Source organism: Chanodichthys erythropterus, chromosome 20, assembly GCF_024489055.1.
Source record: "Chanodichthys erythropterus isolate Z2021 chromosome 20, ASM2448905v1, whole genome shotgun sequence".
Classification (NCBI taxonomy): domain Eukaryota; kingdom Metazoa; phylum Chordata; class Actinopteri; order Cypriniformes; family Xenocyprididae; genus Chanodichthys; species Chanodichthys erythropterus.
This window is the reverse complement of record NC_090240.1, coordinates 15,815,674-15,837,454: the sequence shown is the minus strand read 5'-3', so window position 1 is coordinate 15,837,454 and position 21,781 is coordinate 15,815,674. Positions and strand designations below refer to the sequence as shown.

Below are 21,781 nucleotides of genomic sequence, written 5' to 3'. Positions count from 1 at the left end.
CAATAGAGTCCTCACTGAGCCATCGGATTTCATCAAAAATATCTTAATTTGTGTTCTGAAGTTGAACAAAGGTCTTACGGGTGTGGAACGACATGAGGGAGAGTAATTAATGACAGAATTTTCATTTTTGGGTGAACTAACCCTAAAAAACCATGCTTTTACATCAGTGTGATTCACCTGTCATTTCCATCTGATTTTATGTATAATGGCAGGGATATGGTTAGGATTCAAATTTTGGACAGGAATGTTGTTCCAGGATCAACTAAATATGATGACCCAGGAACATGTCCAACTCAGCAAAATCAGGACATGCGTTTTGGCGCTAGTAACTTGTGGCGTACTACTTTTTCAAAATACTTTGTTACTTTAATTATGAGTTTGGTTGTTGGGTGGAGATTTCTCACTCCTGACAATAAAAATCATTATATCTTTCCTTTCTAACATACGGAACGAATATGATGGCAAATGCAGCCTCTCTCTGGTGAGGACCTGGATATTTTTGGACTGCATGGGAAATCCATGGAAGAATTTCGACCGTTGTAGTATTATTGGAACCTGCGTGTTCATGATTCAGAGTTTCTACAACTCAGAGCTATTTCTGCAGCCCAGACCCAGTTTGTGTGGGTGTGTCTACAAAGAAAACTCAAGCAGAGTTGGAAGAGAGGAAAAATCAATGTGGTAACATTGTTCAAATCAATGTCTCCCGTCCTCATAACTTGACTAAGGCTATGTTTGAAATAGCAAACTACCATACTTCTTTTACCATTTACGCAGTACAGTTTTCTGCATTACATTAAATTTGCCAAAACTTTTATCTACAATTTGCTTGACTCATTATTTGATCAGACTACAAAAAGACAAAAATGGATTAAAATGTAAAATAATAATAAAACAACAATAAATGATTGGAGATAATGATAATAATAATAATGCAAATAGACAACATAATTAGGTAATGGGACAAAACATACCATACTTTTTAAAAAAATGTTTATTTTCCATAATGTGCTTTTTCACATGCTATGTTTTTTTTTTTAAATAGCAAGCTGTGTATAGTGTCTAGTATGCAGCAAACTAAAACAAGTTGTCAAACCTTTCCGTAGCACACAGTTGGACTTCTCCTGTCATTATGATATGAATGAGAAACAGTTCATCCGAGCACATTTCTCTGTCTCCTCCCTATTCACCTGACACCTTCTGTAAATGAATCACTTGTTACTACCTGACAAACATCTAACAAGTGTATTCTACCTGGCAAGATGCCATTTCACAGTGTGTAACAGTTTTCAGTTTCATGATTACATACACACACGCTGTTCTAACAGTTAAGGAACACTTATCCTTTTACACTTTGATTACGATCAATTTGATGTTTGCTGTTGTTGAGTTATTTTTTCGTCTGGTTATTTTGTTGGGGTTTTCCTCAACCATTAAAATCAGCAAACACACACACATCTCTCTGGCCACCTGTCGAACCTGTTTTGTGTGTCCACCTCTTTTTGCAAGCCACACCCTCCTGCTAATCAAATTGATTTGCACCTGCATATCAGCCAGGCACGTCACAGGTCACAACACACCTTCTAGACAGCCTTCTTGTATCAGTCCATTTAGTCACATCTGCTGAACCTGAATCCTGACCCTGCTGTAATCTTAGATGACTTGAGTATTAGATGCATTTCCACATAATGGGACTCTGAAAGAATGTGGGTGGGAGTGTTTTAGTGCATTAATATCATATGATATCATGATCCACAGTGATTTGAGTCGTACCTCAGAGATGACCTCAGCACTCATCCCCGCATTAATTATTTGTTTTCCTGCTGGGTTACAAAGTCAAATTAAAGGAGATTTAACACATATTCAGTATTAGCTATGACTTTTCCCTCAATAAACTCCTAATTTACTGCTTAAAGGGTTAGTTCACCCAAAAATGAAAATTCTGTCATTAATTACTCACCCTCATGTCGTTCCACATGCGTAAGACCTTCATTCATCTTCGGAACACAAATTAAGATATTTTTGATGAAATCCGATGGCTCAGTGAGGCCTGCATTGACAGCAAAATCATTAACACTTTCAATGCCCAGAAAGCGACATATTTAAAACAGATCATGTGACTACAGTGGCTCAACCTTAATGTTATGAAGCGACGAGAATACTTTTTGCGTGTCAAAAAAACCAAATAACGATTTTATTCAACAATATCTAGTGATGGACGATCACTGCTTCATGAAGCTTTGAATCTTTTGTTTCGAATCAGTGGTTCAGAGCGTGTATCAAACTGCCAAAGTCACGTGAAGCATTGAAATTACGAAACACTTATGACGTAACGAAGCCTCGTTTACTGAAATCACGTGACTTTGGCACACTGAACCACTGATTCGAAACAAAAGATTCGTAAAGCCTCGAAGCTTCATGAAGCAGTGTTTTGAAATCGTCCATCACTAGATATTGTTGAATAAAGTCGTTATTCATTTTTTTTTGGCACACAAAAGTATTCTCGTCGCTTCATAACATTAAGGTTGAACCACTGTAGTCACATGATCTTAAATAGGTCTTTAGCAGCTTTCTGGGCATTGAAACTGGTAATGATCTGGCCTCACTGAGCCATCGGATTTCATCAAAAATATCTTAATTTGTGTTCTGAAGATGAAGGTCTTATGGGTGTGGAACAACATGAGGGTGAGTAATTAATGACAGAATTTTCATTTTGGGGTGAACTAACCCTTTAATGGTAATTAATAATTAGTAAGGTAGTTGTTGTAGTTGTTAAGTTTAGGTATTAGGGTAGGATTAAGGGATGTAGAATATATGGACATGCAGAATATGGCTTTAATATGTGCTTTATAAGTACTAATAAACAGCCAATATGCAGGCTAATAAGCAAATAGTAAAAAGTGATAATTGTTCCCCATACTGAAGTGTTAGTGTTTTTTTTTATGTTAAAGTGCCAATATTATGCTTTTTTTGCTATTACCATATAGTGTGTAATATAGCTGTTTGTGAATGTAAAAGTTTGAACAATCAAAAGTGTATGATAAATGGAGTTATTGTCTCCCAAAAGAAAGAACCGATTCTGAACTGTCTGAAACGAGTCGTCAGTAATTCCAGTCTCACTTCCTGCACAAACCTATGGGTTTGAACCTATAGGTTTGTAACAGATTTGCATAATGCCATTCTATGGTTTTCATTGGCTGACCATGAAGAATGTCTACTTTGTCCCGCCCTCGGTTCGTGTCACTGTGTATCAAGTGCTGAGGATGATCTGGAGCTGAAATTCAGATATGGTAATGGCCGTTTCATTTCTGTCACGTGCTGTAAGCGGTTGACCAATCACAACATACTGAACCATCCGACCAATCAGAGCAGAGTAGACCAATCACAACATACTGGGAGGAGGGGTTTAGAGAGACCAAATTCTTTATCGAACTATTTCAGATTCTGTGAGAAAAGTGGTAATGCTGAAATGTATATTATGAAAAAATATAAGAGTTTTTAACCATGCATGTAAATGTTGTAGGAGACCTCCAAAACAAAATTAGGAACTTTTAAAATAGCATAATAAGGGTACTGTAAAAGGCAATGATGTTTTTAGATGAAGACTCAATTATATTAATATATATTTGAAAATTACTTAGGAGAGATCACGAGCAATCAGATCACACAGAACATGTACACACACAAATCTGCGGATTTACACTATGGAATTACTGGAAAACTCATCATTAACATTCAACAAATCACACACTTCTTGCATGTTTGTTTATTAAATCTACAAAAGAAAAAAAAAAAAAAAAAAAAGCCAGTATTCTCAGCCCATTTTCTTTTACCATGGTTTTCTACAAATTTCCAAACACAAACACAACCACAAAAATAACAAAAAACATTCACAGAACTTTCATAGATTGGCGATCAATCGCTTTTAACCTAAATATACAACGCTATCTCATGAGCAATTTGTGCGTATTTTACAAGGTGGCGGATTCGTACAAATTCGTCTGACCTCACTCGTACGAATTCATACGATTTGTCTAAACTCCAGTGACGGGTAGGTTTAGGGAAGGGGTTAGGGGTGGGTCACTTGTACGAATTCATACGAATTAGCCACCTCTTAAAATACGTACGAATTTCGGGTTGAAATATCCAACAGTTCCAACAGCAGACCAATTCAGTCCTTCTCTCATAGAGACCAAGATATACCTGTGAAACTTCAAGACCATGTAAGTTGGAAGAAAAGAAGCTGGAGAAAGTTTTAAAAAAGCTGGCAAAGTTTTGAACTTTCCAAGGAGTGCTGTGACGTCCAGTGTAATGAAATGCAAAATACACAACTCAGACCAGGCCATCTTGCTAAATAAGCAATTATACAAGGAGAGCTAAAATGTATGAAAAGTGATCCAGAGGCCAGAAACGAGAGAAAATGTCCAGACGTCACTGCCTTTAGCGCTTCACAGATCTGGCCTCTTTGGGAGAGTGGCTAGAGGGTCCAACATGAAGTCACATCTGGGTATAATCATAAATGTGATGAATTTATTATCATGTTGAAGGGAGAAACATTTGAAGTTTTAACAAAAAAATAAATAAAAACATATTGCAAACAGGAAGGGTCTAAATACTTTCTAAAGGCATTGTAACCTCAATGTGGTATCCAGAAATACAGATTTCTGCTTCTTTGTGAAAGAATAAAACTATTTTGTTCATTTAATTTATCCCAGCTACAGACATCAGACTTTTTTGTTACAAAAGGAACATATTAAGTCATTTTACGTATTCCAGTCTTTGTGAATTTGCTCTTTGAAGCCCTACAATTGTCTAAAACAAAGTCAAAATATCCAGCAGCACTGTGACAGGTTTCCTGTTTTAACTCTAGCCAAACTGGCTACAAAGTGAATGCACAAATGAACTCTGGTGACACCAGTATGGCTCTATTTCATGATATTTTATAATTATTCTAATAAGAGTAATGAGTAATTTAAACAAATTCTCAAATTGTTCATAATACAAAGATCATCTGCTTCTCCACACTGAGCCCTATGTGACATACATAAAGATGTAATATAATTGGCTTTTTATCTAGATTATACTGATCCTATAAAATTGTTTGTAATTGGAATCTAATAATCCTCTAGATGATGACTGATGATTTAATGCTTAAATTTAAGACTTAAATTTGTTTAGTACTATCCTTGTATGAATATATGATTAATGGCCAAAAAAAGCGTCTTTTTGTGTTATTTTATACGTATACAAAGCAATTTAGTAAGTAGTCACGTAATAGATTCTTACAAAGGTTATGTTCACACCACAGATGAATGTGGCCAAATTAGATTTTTACCCTCAAATGCAATACAGATCTATCGAAGCTTGTTTACGCCACTAAATAAAAAAGGTAATTTTTATTTCAAAATTTTTCTTTTCTTCTCATAATTATGAGTTTACATCTCGCATTTCTGACATCTTTTCTCATAAAATTAAGTCAGAATTGCGAGTTATAAACTCACATTTGAGTTTAAAAATATAAATATGCAATTCTGGACTTTTTTCTTGCAATTGTGACTTTATGACTCGCAATTCTGAATTTATATCACACAATTCTGACTTTATAACATGCAATTGTGAGTTTATATCTCACAATTCTGACTTTATAATTCACATTTGTGTTTATCTCTCACAATTCTGACAATTTAGAAAGCCGTCGAGTTTATGTCGCAATTCTGACTTTATAACATGCAATTGTGAGTTTATATGTCGCAATACTGACTTTGAAACTTGCAATTGTAAGTTTATATCATGCAATTCTGATTCAAGTCAGAATTGCAAGATGTAAATCACAATTATGAGAAAAAAAAGTCAGAATTGTGATTCAGTGGTGGAAACAAGCTTCCATACAGATCACATGTGACAGATTTTGGATGAAAGTGTGAATAGCAAAAAAAAAAAAAAATCTGATCTGAGCCACTTTCAAATGTAGAAAGAAATGATTTTTTGCAGTGCTGCCCTGGGTGCATCAGAACATGTTAACGTTTAATGCAATGTGGTCTTATATATTATTGATAATGTATGAATGTTGTTCGAAGGATGGGAAACACCCTGCCTAACTGTAAATAAAGAAGAAAAAAATCCATATCAGAATCTTGTTTTCCAGTAACTTTAGGTTGCACAATAAGTCGTGCAGGGTTTGAAGCTACAGCGTTCCACTACCAGCCCACCACGCACCCATATGATTTACTCTGATTTATAACATTTGCTAATATGCTGCAGAGATGAGCAAAGACATGAAGCCTGTAAAAGACTTATTGAAATCTTTATCATTTATTAAAACCTTTGCATGTCCAACTGTGAGCGAATGTTGTTCTGCAGCCATGTTTTACTTACACATTGGTTCTGAGACACTGTAATATGATCTTGTTATTAGTGGGCGTGGAGTGTTTGTTGGTGTGCCAGGTCTAAAAGCTCACATCCTTATTAGTGTGAGGTCTCTGTATACACAACTAGACAATCCAGACAAAAGGTCACAGTTTGTGTATCTGCGTGAGTGTAAAATCATCTGTCTGTGTGTTGACACAGTTTTAATGTTCTAGTGTTGAAAGAGCTGTAGCAGAACAGCTTGCCTGATTGGACGACGACTGACATGGATTGAAAAGCAGTTTGCCAGGCTCAGTGTGTTATCCGTCTTAAAAGCCATTACTGAAACATCTGAAGTATTTAAAGCTCACCTTTGAAGACAAATACAAACAAGGGATTCTAACACTTGCTGTTTCCATTGTCTCTGCGGCTCCAGTGTCATCTTACAATGATTTTGCACATGATTAATGCCCACTACATTTCCTAAAGCTATGTAAAGTTCACAAATACATGACTGATATGTCATTTAGTATAACTGTGCACTTGGCAAAAACAAAAGAATGCTCTAGGTCATTTCTCACGGAGTCTAATACATCACTAATGTAGTAATCATCGGATAGCGAGCACCTTGGAGAGACTCACTGAGTAGTTGGAGTATTTTATGGGATATCTGGTGTAGATTAGTAGCTTGTGGTTGGGGAGTGAGTCAGTCTTTATCGAAGTCTTGCATGCATGTGGTTTCAGCACAGCCTATCACATTAGTATCTGCTGATCTTGCTTCAATTAAATGTTCTCTTCGTGGAATGTAATCTTCGCAGCAAATGCAGAACATAGTTGCTTTCTTCTTTATGAACGAGACATTAAAGCCAAGCATTTAGTCAAAAATTAAATATTAAATCAGTTAAGTATTTCATTGTTTAGCAGTCTTAAAATGTGAGTGATCCTGCAACGAACTCGTCCTGCACCTTTTGTGCTATGAACATAAAAACAGGTTGTTCATTTGGTTCATAAAAAAAAAAAAAACATCTTAAAATACCTTAGCAAAAGCATTACAAAAAAATGCACAGCAACAACAACAAAAAAGCATCTCAGAACACCTTAACAACTGCATAGCAACATGACAAAACCACTCTGAATACCTTAACAACTGCATAGCAACATGACAAAATCACTCCGAACACCTTAACAACTGCATAGCAATATGATAAAACCACTCTGACCACCTTAACAACTGCATAGCAACATGACAAAACCACTCTGAATACCTTAACAACTGCATAGCAACATGACAAAATCACTCCGAACACCTTAACAACTGCATAGCAATATGATAAAACCACTCCGAACTCCTTAGCAACTGCATAGCAACATGACAAAACCACTCTGAACACCTTAACAACTGTGTAGCAACATGACAAAACCACTCCGAACACCTTAGCAACTGCATAGCAACATGACAAAACCACTCCAAACACCTTAACAACTGCATAGCAACATGACAAAACCACTCCGACCTTATTATTGCAGTTAATAATTAATTATTATTATTATTAATTAATTAATTAGTTATTAATTAATCATGTTGCTATGCAGTTGTTAAGGTGTTCTGAGTGGTTTTGTCATGTTGCTATGCAGTTGTTAAGGTGTTCGGAGTGGTTTTGTCATGTTGCTATGCAGTTGCTAAGGTATTCAGAGTGGTTTTGTCATGTTGCTATGTAGTTGTTAAGGTGTTTGGAGTGGTTTTGTCATGTTGCTATGCAGTTGCTAAGGTTTTCGGAGTGGTTTTGTCATGTTGCTATGCAGTTGTTAAGGTGCTTGGAGTGGTTTTGTAATGTTGCTATGCAGTTGCTAAGGTGTTAGGAGTGGTTTTGTCATGTTGCTATGCAGTGGTTAGGGTGTTTGGAGTGGTTTTGTCATGTTGCTATGCAGCTGTTAAGGTGTTCGGAGTGGTTTTATCATGTTGCTATGCAGTTGTTAAGGTGTTCGGAGTGGTTTTGTCATGTTGCTATGCAGTTGTTAAGGTGTTCTGAGTGGTTTTGTCATGTTGCTATGCAGTTGTTAAGGTGTTCGGAGTGGTTTTGTCATGTTGCTATGCAGCTGTTAAGGTGTTCGGAGTGGTTTTATCATGTTGCTATGCAGTTGTTAAGGTGTTCGGAGTGGTTTTGTCATGTTGCTATGCAGCTGTTAAGGTGTTCGGAGTGGTTTTCTTACATTTCCAGTTTGTCACTTACTATGTGTGTGTCCTTTAATGGGATAGTTCACCCAAAAATGAAAATTTTGTTATCATTTACTCACCCTCAAGTTGTTTCAAACCTGTATACATTTCTTTGTTCTGTTGAGAACAAAGGAAGATTTTTTTTTTCTACTATGGAAGTCAGTGATTCCCCAAAGCAGCTTGGTTACAAACTTTCGTCAAAATATCTTCTTTTGTGTTCAACAGAACAAAGAAATGTATACAGGTTTGAAACAACTTGAGGGTGAGTAAATGATAGTAAAATTTTTGGGTGAACTATCCCATTAAATATAAACTGAGGCAGCCATCAAAATGACATGACAAAAACTTTTCAGTGGTCTGTGTGAGTCACTGGCTCTGATTATAGTCAACACAAACAAGCCTTTTGTTTTGGACTCGAAGGGAAATGACAGATTTGGATGCAGCATTATTGGTAACCACCAGATGTTGGAATGTGTTCCCCTTTTTTTGGCGTTTCCTTTTGGTAACCATGGTGTCCATTTCGCTGGCATGACTCATCTGTCTGTCGTATCATGAGGGAAATTGAGTAGGGTGTGGGCTCATTGTGAAAGTTGCACTTTTTTTGTGGCCACAGACTCTCTTTTTACACAAGTGAAAAATTGGTCCAGAGCCAGCTTTACAGAACTCGGGATGCTCGGAGGAAAACTCTGCTCCCTTTCCCCTGTTTTCTTGTGTCAATATTTTCCTCCTGTTTTGGACGTTGCCAACGACTTTTTTTTCTTTTTCATCCCCTCTGTAGTAGAGCTGTCCGGTAACAGCCAAGGTCTTTGTGAGCAGGACTGCGAGAGGGCAGAGCATGATTGGTCAGTTCGGGAAGCGTGTGAAACAGCAGCAGATATGATGGCAGAGGATTGGAATGCTCTGCCGTGGCTGGACAGGGCAAAAGATTGGAGGAGTGGAGAAAGAGAAAGGAAGGGTGTGGGTGGGTGGGTGGGTGGAAAGCAATGGTTGAGTCTAGAAGAAAATGAAGGGATTCAATTTATTGGAGCCATGGGTGCTGGGAAATATGGCACACCTCACATCAGTAAAAAAAAATTTTTTATCACTTTTGGGAAGGTTTTTTGGCTTCGATTTCCCCACAGTAACTGCAGTCTGAAAATGTGAATATGTGGTTTTGCCAGTTCTGCTTTTGGACCCAGATTTTACACCAGACATCAAGTGGGGACCTAACACTCATATTTAAAGGCATACTTCACCCAAAAATTAAATTCTGGCATCATTTCTCATACTTATGTTGTTGCAAAAGCCAAACCTAAAATATTATGGTTTCCACACAAAAAAAGAAATAAAAAAAAGAGCAGTACAACTGTTTTAAACATTGATTTTAATAAGAACTATTTCTTGAGTACTGAATCAACATGTTGCACTGTGCATTTTGTATAATAATAAACAGAGGTTTAAAGTACTTGAGTAAATGTAATTAGTTACTGTACTTAAGTATCTTTTTGGCTATTTTGTAGTTGTACTGAGTATCAAAGATGTTGGCAACTTTTACTCTCTACTTGACTACATTTTTGGCTAAGTAAATGTACTTTTTACTCCACTACATTTGTGATGAGTAATGCAATCACACATTACATATTTCATGACACCTAACTTTTTCTGCAGCAGTTTGTTTCTGATATAAAGAAGCGATATTGTCATCTAAGAGCATTGAAGGTACTATATCATTTTGCCTTAACTCATTTAAACTTGTCAACAAGGATACTTTACGTGAATGTGAGTGCATTAGCAGGTAGTTTCTGATCGCAGGTGTTTGATTTATTAGATGAGGAAATGACTGCAGCTGGTGATGAGGCTCAAACCAGCACATACAGTAGACTTTGAATGTTTAATTTTACTTAACATTGTTTTATTTATCCACTATATTGACAAGACTGTTTTGAAGGATATTGGTTTACTCATGGCCTTTCTGTGCACTTGAGCTCAACCAAGACTTGATAATTTGTAGACGTTTAAAAGGTTGTTGTGTCGACCTTGATTTATTGCAACATTGAGGTGTTATGTTGATTTTAAAAAATAAACTTGATTTCTCATCTTACAAATCAATTGTGTCTTATTTTCACTGGCAGTCTCTCAGGACTAGTACATCTCTGAGCCTACATTCAGAATGAATAAAATACTTAGGTACTGTTAAAATCAGATACTTGTACTCAAGTCGTATTGGAATTGGTTACTTGTAACTTGTAGTGGAGTCATTTTCGATGTAAGGTATTGGTACTTTTACTCAAGTATGCATAAAAGCCATGGCTTTTAGGTACTCTTTACACCTCTGATAATAAATAATATGCATGTGTATTTAAATCATGACAACTTCTGGAATTGGTCTTGGCAGACTAGATCTGCTAGTATGTGTAATAGATACACAGACATGCTAGGTCTATAAGATTAGATCTAGGCAGGTGGAGATGGTGAGGTGGAGGGTTTCAGAGGAACTCTGATAGACCGGTGCAAGACTAGATTACAGTAAACAATATATTAGTCACAGTTGGTAGATTAGATAATCATTGGGTTGCCAAATCAAGATTTCTTGCCATCTCTTTTATTCTTCTTAATCTCTTGTTATATCTCTTTTTTCAGGAATTGCATAACGAGCCTTTTCTTTCCTTATTCGTAACCCAAAAGAGTTCCCTGATAAAAGATCTTCACAAAAGTACTCTGTCCCCCACTGAGAATTAGTAATCATTTCATATAATCCTACCTATATTGTACATTTGAGAGCTTCTAAACCAGCAACCATAAAATATAATAAACACTGAACCAAATTTTGATATATTTATCAGTCCACCCAAAAATGAAACTCTTCCACCATTTACGTTTTCCGAACCTGTATGACTTTCTGTCTTGTGTGAAACATGAAAGAAGATATTTTGAAGAATGTTGGTAACCAAACAGTTTCAACTCCCATTGATTCCATTGTATTTTTTGCCCATACAGAAGTCAATGGGAACCAAAACTGTTTGGTTACCAACATTCTTCAAAATATCTTCTTTTATATTCTGCAGAATAAAGAAATGAACAGGAGTTAAGGGTGAGTAAATTATGACCGAATTTGCCCAATTTTGGAGTGTCTATTTATACTAAGTACAAATAGCATCCCTTGTTGGTAAATGCTATTTACACTAGCTCCGCCCACCAATGTCTGGTTGAGTCACTCAAGTTTTTAAAAAGATGCACAAAATTCAACGCCTTCAACGATGCAGCAGTAGCAAGTACCTGGCTTTTAACGCGATCAACGCAGGTTTAAATCCGTCTTTTGCCGAGCTTGTGCTTCTCCATCACATATCACATCACAAAAGCATTTATTTTCAATAAAAAATTAAAATAATGTTCTAAAAGTGGAAATAAACTGCGGGCGAGTGTTTAATAATATTAAAAGTGTTTATTGGGTAGGGTTAGGGGAAGATGTAGGGAGGGTTTTTATTCTCCCAATAAGGTAGCATCCATTTAATAATTTTAGTAAATATAATCATTTACACTCTATGATATTATTGCATTCTGTTAATGTACAAAAATACTGAGGTGCAAATAGTATCTGCCAATATAAAGTATAGATAGCATCTAATTACTTTTTACTCTTATTAAAAAGAACTGACACTTTTACATGTGTAAATAGAATATTGTTAAGTCACTTAGTGTAAATATAATATATTGCTATTTTCACTAAGTGTAAATAACATCTACTGCTGTTTGCACTTAGTGTAAATAGTATCTATCACTAAGAAAAAAATGCTATTTTCACTTAGTGTATATTTTACTAAGTGACCTGCTGAGTTTGTCCCAAATACCGGTTAGACACATATCCTTTAACATCAACAACAAAAGATATGTTAAGAATCTTCTCTTCCCTTTTAAAATGTTCATAATCCTATTTTTGCTAAGTGTGCATAATTATATGGTTATCTGCAGTTTATTGTTTGCAATTATCATTAGTTTCTTGATCAGAAAAAAAACCTGCAATCCATTTTTGGGTTGTGACCCACTAGTGTAATCAACTGTGCTTGATTATACAGTTATGTCATCTGTGTTTGGAAAGGAAAGGAGGAGGAAACCCTTAACTTATACATTCTAACATATGGAAATGGTTAAAGCGGTGTGTTTTGGATGGTAAGTATTAGTCACAGTTTGGGGCTGTTGATTAGATAATCACTGGGTTGCCAAATCCAGATTGTATCTGCCATATCTTTTTTTTCTTCTAAATCTCTCTATCTCCTTTTTCTCAGGAATTGCATAACATGCCTTTTCTTTCCTGATTTGTGACCCAAAATCTTTCCAACCACCTGATAAAAGATCTTCACAAAAGTATTATGGCCACCACTGACATTAGTAATTATCTCATAAAATCCAATAATCCTGCCAACACCTAGGATGGCTTGAGTGTGAGTTAAGCTTGGGGTAATTTTCATTTGAAAGTGAACTAATCCTTTAAGTCATATCTCTGCATATGCCAAGGTCTTATAAATAGACTACCATTCAAAAGTTTGAGGTCAGTAAGATTCTTTGAAAGACATACACTGTAAAAAAAAAAAAAAAACTCTGTTGTTTTTACAAAATAATTTTGGCAGCTGTGGTTGCCAGAATAATTCTGTAAAAAAAACAAAACAAAAAAAAACAAACAGAAAAACTGTAAACACATTTACAGAACAAACTGTACATTTTACAGTATAAAACTGTAATTTACAAACAAGAAAATTTGAATGTAAACCAGCAAATTCAACTATGCACACTACTGCTAAAATCTGTTTTGCACCTTTAACATATACTGACAACCACCATAATAATGCAGGTGGTAAAAGAGAAAGCCACATGAAGAATCAGAGTTCAGCACAAGTAGCTTTTCCACAAGCTGAAGTATATACTAATATATAATGAGCACAGACTCATTCAAGCAAACGCAAAACACCATCATGGTAACCCACAACACTTACATAATGCAATAAACTTTCATTAAACAACAGAAGATGTAACATAAAACCCTAATGTACATAACTGATAACAAAAACTGTTAAGAAACATGATTATTTAAACAAAATACTTCCAAATGTGGAGTGTCACACAGGGAATTGTGGGAACATCATTTTACAGTTTTTGACTGTAAATTATACATTGATTTGTTTTGTTTTTTACTTCTAAAAATAAAAATTTAGTAAAAATTATAGCATTTTACTGTGAAAATTACATAAAATGTCTGGTGAGAGCTTTTACAGTTTTTCCCTGTAAATAGTACAGGAACTTACTGTTAACCTAGCGTTTTTACAATATTTTACCGTTAAAATCACATTAATTTTTTATAGTATACGTACACTGTAAAAAAAATTATCATGATTTTAACGGTAAAAGACTGTAAAATGCCACAGTAAAAAAGTTTCCTTACTATATATATGGTGAATAACTAATAGATCTAATCTTACATTTATTGTAAGTTTACAGTAAAATATTGTTAAATTTAATTTTTGGAAGTGAAAAAGAACAAGTCATTGTATAATTTACAGTAAAAAAAAAAAAGCATAAATTGACATTCCCTGCGTGCCACTTCAGATTTGATGTATTTTGGTTGAAATAACTGTTTTTCTGATCATTTATGTACTGTCATGAACTACTCCGACCCACATGGGTTGAACATCTAAAGTTGAGCCACTCCCTTTACAGGAACTTGTAGATATTTTTTGTATTATTGTGCATGTCAAACACTGTCTCCCACATTGGACCTCACAATCACTGAAGAGCTACATCTGCCAAAAAATAATCTATGTCCTCTGCATCAGTAAAGTATCGGAAAGTCTCATAGACGCTTGTTTGTTAATGTTTATGTTGACATTATGTTTAAACTGTTTAGCCAAAAATTGAATTTTTGGTTCCTTGCGTCTCCTCACTGGGGAATTTTTTATTTAATAAATGACTCCAGGAACAAGGTGATATAGTATTTTATTTCATAAAATGTCACATCAGAATTTCGGAGCAAATACATTGACTAGTGTGTCTCATCGTATGATCTGAAGAGCTGCTGGATTCAGTGCAGCAGGAAGTAGAAGAGCAGAGAACAGCAGAGGAACAGGAAGCTCTGGGTGACACTCTGAACACCGTTACACAGGTTCCCCTCACAACACGAGATGCCCTCAACATTAGGAACCAATAACGTGGCATCACAAATTGATTTAGAGACACAGCCTTTCACAACCATTGGCTGGCCTCCAAAAGCCCCTGATGAAAAGAAAGAAAACAAAGGTTAGTCCAAGTTGATTTGTATTTAAGATGAATGATGGAGAAACAAAAATAACAACAATCTTCTTTTTTCCTTTTTTCCAGATTCTCACCTGTTGCTTCAATGCAGTGGTCTTCATTCCCTGAACAGCTCAATATGTTTGAGCAGCTCTCTCCATCACAAGAGAAACATGTCTTTCCATTTGGGACATTAGTGCTGGGATCTACAGACGAAAACTAGTATTATTTTATTTTCTGTACAAAACCTCTAAAGAAACAACACTCGCTTAGCTGCCCCATTTAATCAGTTGACGACAGACAAGCCACACCCTGCATTTTATTTCCCGATTAAATATCCTTTGGAGGCAAAATGAGTGTTATTTGTCGGTAAAGCACAATACCTGGACCATCCTGGACGTTACACTGGTTGGTGTTACAGCAGGAAGTAGTCATCTTTAGGATGTTTATGTTCATAGACATACTTTGACAGGAGGCAGGAGCACAATCTTTAACATACACCTTAGAAGCAATGCCACCTAAAAAACATGAATAGTACAGGAAAGGCCAATTAAACTGGAAAATTGATTTATAAATGTCAAAATTTAGCATTTTTCTCATTTCAAACTATTTTTAAATACAAATCATAACAATCTGAGAGAAAACAAGTAGCCGTTCTGTGAATTACACAGCATCTCCATCGGTCAAATATACATTTCAATCAATCAATCAATCAATCAATCAATCAACCAATCAATCAATCAATCAATCAATCGCATTGGACTTACTGATTTGCGTAACTGCTTTGTTACTCATGCACTGAGAAGATCCACTGGGACATGTTTTTACTGTTTGTCCTGCACAAGAACCCGTCATACTCTTGCACTCGTAACAGCGGAGAGAGTGTCCTTTGGTAATGAAACAGAGAGAGAGGCATCAGCGAACTGTTATTGAGTCTAACTTTACAAACACTATTTGTCTTTGTACCTGCAGTGAAAAGAATGAACTGAAGAAAAACCGAGATTTGCAGATCCATCTTTGACTAGGAGGCGAATGAAGTAATGTGTTTGTTTCAGTGCTCAGTTAAGCAGTTAAGCTTTTCAGAAGGGGAGGGTCTTTAGGAGAATTGAAACAAACTCCAGCTTACATAATTTACTTGCCAGTTCTTAAAAAAAGCACATCCGTCCTTCATAAAAGTAATCCATACGGCTTCAGGGGGTTAATAAAGGCCTTCTGAAGTGAAACGTTGGGTTTGTAAGAAAAATATCCATATTTATAATGTCTGTGTGTGTGTATATGTGTGTGTGTGTGTGTATGTGTGTGTGTGTGTGTGTGTGTGTGTGTGTGTGTGTGTGTGTGTGTGTGTGTGTGTGTGTGTGTGTGTGTGTGTGTGTTGTTTGGATCCAGACATTCTTCTATATTCTGCAGAAGAAAGAAAGTGATACATCAGTTTACATATAGATTTAGGTATTACATTCAGTGGTGAGAATGGAAAGTTAATGAGAAACCAGGTCAAGACTAGTTCTATGATCTTTTTACTTGTATATACTTGTTGCAACATTAATAAGTGCAGTTCAGTAGTACACTACTGTGACACTGTGTGGGACATGCAACAACCTGTTTAAACAGAATAATAACTTTAATTATCTTTGAAATCATGAACAATCAGAGGGAGTTTTTGGCATTTTCATTATGCAAATATGTTTTAATGAGAAAACAATGAAATTCTTTCATTGAGTCCTACTGTTAGAGCTGCAAAAAAATGGTTTGAGGCATACAGTATTTTTGATGATATTAAAATTAGTAGTTTCATTTTATACAAAGTAAAATATGGGTGTGGAGCACACTCTTACTCTTTCGATGTTATGACAATTAACCCTCGTATTATCTTTGGGGTCTATAATTCTCACGAAAACATAGATGAGGAGAATCCTAATTTTGAGACATCCTGCTCAGAATGAGATTCTTAGTGTTTTCTCTTCTGTTGTCTCTCAACCACAAGGAGGTACATTACCTTTCAAAAATGGCAATTTATTATGGTCCCGCCCCCCACTTGAATGATAAGGTAAAGGTTTGGTGGTTCTCTGCAGTGGGTTGTTTTAACCCAACTGTTGGGTTAAATGTTTGCCCAACCTGCTGGGTAGTTGAATTTAACCCAACTATTGTTTGAAAATGACTATATGGCTGACTTAAAATGAATCTAAAATGAAATTAAAATGTTTATTTAGTAAACATATTAATAAATGTTAATTTTCAAGATATTTTGGGTTCATTTTAAGCAAGTAATACCGTATTTTTTAAAAATAGTTGAGTTAAGTAAAACTACCCAGCAGGTTCGGCAAACATTTAACCCAACTACTGGGTTAAAACAACCCAATCGCTGGGTTTGTCCATTTTCAAACCAACTTGGGTTGTTTTTAACCCAGCATTTTTTAGAGTGTAGTCTCAGAAACCCTCATTAGATGAACTGCTTGTTAAAAGTTTGCTGCTTTAGTTGTGGTATTGATCAGATGCATTTTACATACAGTATTTGCAAAATGCTTCATTGGCAAAAACAAACAAACAAACAAACAAAAAAAAGGACCTGTTTGTGGTCCTGGTAAAAAGTGATCAGATAGCATAATTTCACTGATCACATCAGCACATGGGAAAGTGCAAACAAGTTCTAGTCAGGAGGAAGAAGTGCTTCCAGTCATTGTGTTCTTGCATCTTCAGTGGTTACCTCTAAAGAAAGACATGTTCCCATCATCGCTTTGCAGCAATTTCTTGCATGTGAGGCCATTTTGATGCAAACATCTGAAAGAACCATTTACTGGATCATCAAGAACTTCAAGTTGGGAAATTCAACTGCAATGAAGAAGCCTTCAGAACATCCCAGAGTATCCAGCAAGTGGCAGGACAAACACCTCCTGAAGAGTCAATCCTGAACCGTGTGCAGAGCTCAATATTGGCATCTGTAGGCACAGTGAGGTCAAGACCTTTGGACAGTGGCTTGGTGAAAAAGGGCAGCAAAGAAGCCACTTTTCTCCATGAAAAACATCAAGGACAGACTAGAATTCTGCAACTACAGCAAGGATTGGACAGTAGAAGACTGAAAGAAGTTATTTTTTCATAATAGTGTAGGGGGAGGGGGAATTATACTATATAGTATATAATATAGTATAATAAAGGCATTAATATATTAATAAGCCATTTTTTGTCCGTTTTTTTATGCCAATCTTGACATTTTTTGGTGATTTGATGTGGGGGGGGGGGGGGGGTTTGTTTTATTAAAGAGCTATTGATACAGAAAACTTTTGAAAATAAAATCATATTCTGGAGGTTTTTAATTGCTGTGGCCCCACTGGCAAACCGGTGTTGCTGGATTTTGAGGATAATAGGAGGGTTAAGCAATACTTCAGTATAGACCTACTGAAAATAACTAAGCAAGCAATTAATTTTCTGTTTATTTAATCATAAGCTCTTAAATATTTATTGCATGTGATTTTGCATCACAACAAACAGACGTTAAAGGAATAGTTCACCCAAAAATGAAAATTATCCCAGAATTTACTCACCCTCAAGCCATCTGTAGGTGTATATGACAATCTTCTTTCAGCCAAATGCATCGGAGCTATATTAAAAAATATCCTGCCTCTTGCAAGTTTTATAATGGGAGTAAATGGTGCCACTTTTTGAAGCCTTCCATCCATCATGAAAGCAATCCATATGACTCCAGGGGGTTTATAAATGCGTTTTTGTAATAAAAATATTAGCACTGTCATGCGTTAACACATGCGATTAATTTTTTTCAGTTTGACGTGTTAAAAATATTTAAAGCAATTAACTCAGCATCCGTTTTTTCATCGTTGTATTATATTATCACGCGCTTATTCACACAAATGCTTTTAGACCATTCAAGCGGCACAAGACAAACGAAAACACGCTGTCTGTGAATGCCATCTCTGTGTGAGACACACGACTCATCTTTCACGCTTGAACAAACAACAACACACAGAATTGTTTTGTTGAATATCTTCATAAGAGCAGTCTTAAAGTGATAGTACACCAAAAAATGAAAATTATCCCATGATTTACTCTCCCTCAAGCCATCCTAGGCGTACATGACCTTCTTCTTTCAGATGAACACAATCAGAGATATATTTGAAAATATCCTGATGGTTGTGAATGGATTTTTTAAAGCCTAATAAATGCTGAAAATGATAGCTTTCAGTTATACTGTAAAGTTAAATGTCTATAATTAATTTTTTTAATTTTTTTTTATCTATTTCATAGAGACAGCAATAGCAGTATTACATTTTTTTCTCGCACAAACCGATCACCACGAGCCGCAGAGTTTAATTTGGATTTGTCTGTGCATATTTTTTTTACTCTTATAGACGAAGTCCCCATTGACATGCATTATACGACTGACAGACGGTGACGGTTGGAGTTAAAAATCATCATTTGTGTTCTACTGAACATCTTTGATGCCCTGGGGGTAAGCAGATAAACATTTTGGGGTGAACTATCCCTTTAACACAGCAACACACCTATATCACACAATTAGCCAAATAGTTAATTTTCTGCCCAAACCCAAATTTTGTTAATTCTCTACATTTCAAAATGCTAAAAACCTTTTTCTATCAAAACACAGCAAACCTCTGGTTCTGTCAAAACATTAGCACTAGTTTTCTATCCAACATGAACTTATAGTCAATCAAAGTGCAAAATACTAACAGTTACAAAAACTGCATAACTTGTCATGTTTCAGTTCTACCTGCAGAAAATATGAAGTCCATTGTTTTTATAATTCAGTTTCCTTTTACTGCAGTAATAGTAGAATGCATGTAAGCCATTCTACATTTTTGATTGAGTGTTGAATGTGTGCATTCTTGTTAACAGAAGAGAGTCATTACTTTATATAATGTGCAGTAGAAAAAAAGAAGAAGAAAGTAACAGAATTGCTCAGGGCAGTTATGGTCAAATGAATCCCTATGCAGAACTTCAGTTGCCCCCTTGGTTGAAATCTCTTTCTGGGTGTGGGTGTTTGGTGTTGAGGGTGGGATGATGTCCCCTTGGTAGTTATTGCCCTGCTCAGACCCTATATTCTGCATATATGGAACAGTGGCAGTGGAATCGGTGTAGTATGAAGCTTTTATTGAAATGAAAACATGAACAAATAAGCCATTGATCATCACAAATTCCAACATACATGGCCTTTGGTTACTATGGAAGCTTTTTTTTCTGCCACAGAATAAAAAAGTATGAAAAGGTAACTGACTTTTTATCTCACATTTTTAATTTTTTTTTATTGCAGTTTTGAGTTTACATCTCACAATTCTGACTTTTTTCTCTCAGAAATGTGAGATATGAACTAGGAATTAACAGAAATAAGTCATAATTGTGAGATTAAAAAGTCTTAAATAAGTCTTCATAGGTTCCATATGCGTAAGGGGGGAAACCATTGGGATGCACAACTCTTACTCCTCTCTTCCTCTTCCTTGTCCTGATCCAACTACTCCTCTGCTCCTTCATCTATTCCTCTCTCTCGCCCAGACATTATTTTTCTCTCTCTCTTAGAGAGAACTTAGAACTGAGATTGGAATCTGCCACTTAAAAATGCTCATCAATTGTTTCAGTATTTGTTTTATATATATTTTTCAAAACTTTTGAGCTGCTGTTGTAGAAGTAGATGTTTTATACTATATTTAAAGATTGGAACATTAGGTCTTCAATTCTGACTTGCTGTGTTTAAGCTTTTGTACAGTAAATAAGATCAGAAAGATCCATGCTTTTGGTATTGGATAAGCTTGTATGAAAAGAAAATTTGGTAACACTTTATTTTAGGGTCTTTTAACTAGTTGTTTATTAGCATGCATATTACTAGAATATTGGCTGCTTATTAGTACTTATTAAGCACATATTAATGCCTTATGACCATATTCTATATAATCCTACCCAATACCTAAACTTAACAACTATCTATTAATAAGCAGTTTATTGAGGAAAAAATGGTAGTTAATAGTTTATGTGTTCCCTATACTAAAGTGTTACCAAAAATGTAAGCATTATAGAAATGTGTAAATTCATTGACTGCATTTTGTGTAAAAAAGACATGAATTGTGTTAATGGTATGGCCACAACAGATAGATGTTCTTCTAAATGTGTTTAAAGTTTTGAAAACATGACTACAGATTGGACAAACATATGTTAGCAATTGAAAAAAACTGCAGTATCAGTGATATTGGCCCTCATTCATAAAAAGACGCCATTAAACAAATATTTAAAATATACTGTCTTTAAGTTGTTTCTACATTGATTTAGAGAGTAACAGTGAAATTATTATAATATAAAATTATGGTATGTAAAATTATGTTTTTAAGCGTGATTAATCGCAATTGATTACAGAAAAATTGTGCAATCAATTAGTTATTTTTTCAATTGGTTGAGAGCACTAAAACCATAATGATAACTTTATATTAGCTGATGGCTGTCCGCGCGTTCACGTGAGAGTTGAGTTCCACCGTAGGCGTAGCGTAAACTTAGGTGAGAATAGACGCCTCTCGAGGTTCAAACAAATAGGGCTGGGCAGCAAACTTAACAAACTTGATAATTCTCTTTAAAGTGGATTTTTGAAAATGACCTTTCATGTAGTGTGTGTAACATAGCTCTAAGTGAATGAAAACATCCTGCAAAGTTTTAAATCTGAAAGTGCACCGTATATAAGGTTATTGTCTCTCAAAAGTAAGAGTCGACTCTGAGTCAATTAAATGAGTCATTTGTAAAACAAATCCTAAGCTGTTTCGTTGTGACGTCAGAACGAAACATTAGCATATTGCCCGCCCGCTTATTGTGTGTGCAGACACCAGGGAAAATTAATTTTGTTCAACCATACCACAGCAGTACAATCTTTTGTTGTGTTCCCATCATTTTACTGACGACTGCTTCTCCAAACCTCAGAGAGTTTAACGCAGGATTCACAAAACGCTTGGTCTCAAAATATGG

The 21,781-nt window shown here is 35.6% G+C and overlaps 1 protein-coding gene across 1 annotated transcript; it reads right to left on the bottom strand.

Annotated features, from left to right (window-relative positions):
- Positions 1 to 14,606: 14,606 nt before the first annotated feature.
- On the bottom strand, positions 14,607 to 15,853 carry LOC137008782 (urokinase plasminogen activator surface receptor-like). The gene is made up of 5 exons (XM_067370497.1): positions 15,782 to 15,853; positions 15,583 to 15,702; positions 15,199 to 15,333; positions 14,911 to 15,021; positions 14,607 to 14,797 (listed from the first exon to the last, which is right to left on the bottom strand). The coding sequence occupies exons 1-5, from the start codon at positions 15,828 to 15,830 to the stop codon at positions 14,607 to 14,609; spliced, it is 606 nt and encodes a 201-aa protein (XP_067226598.1). The 5' UTR covers positions 15,831 to 15,853.
- Positions 15,854 to 21,781: the final 5,928 nt, after the last annotated feature.

What these genes read in the sequence shown, in the direction of transcription:
- LOC137008782 (XM_067370497.1), bottom strand. Translation starts at nt 15,830, where the DNA reads ATGGATCTGCAAATCTCGGTTTTTCTTCAGTTCATTCTTTTCACTGCA. An exon ending in GTTCATTCTTTTCACTGCAG is followed by an intron (nt 15,703 to 15,781) that starts GTACAAAGACAA and finishes TCATTACCAAAG; the next exon opens with GACACTCTCTCCGCTGTTAC. An exon ending in CCACTGCATTGAAGCAACAG is followed by an intron (nt 14,798 to 14,910) that starts GTGAGAATCTGG and finishes TCTTTTCATCAG; the next exon opens with GGGCTTTTGGAGGCCAGCCA.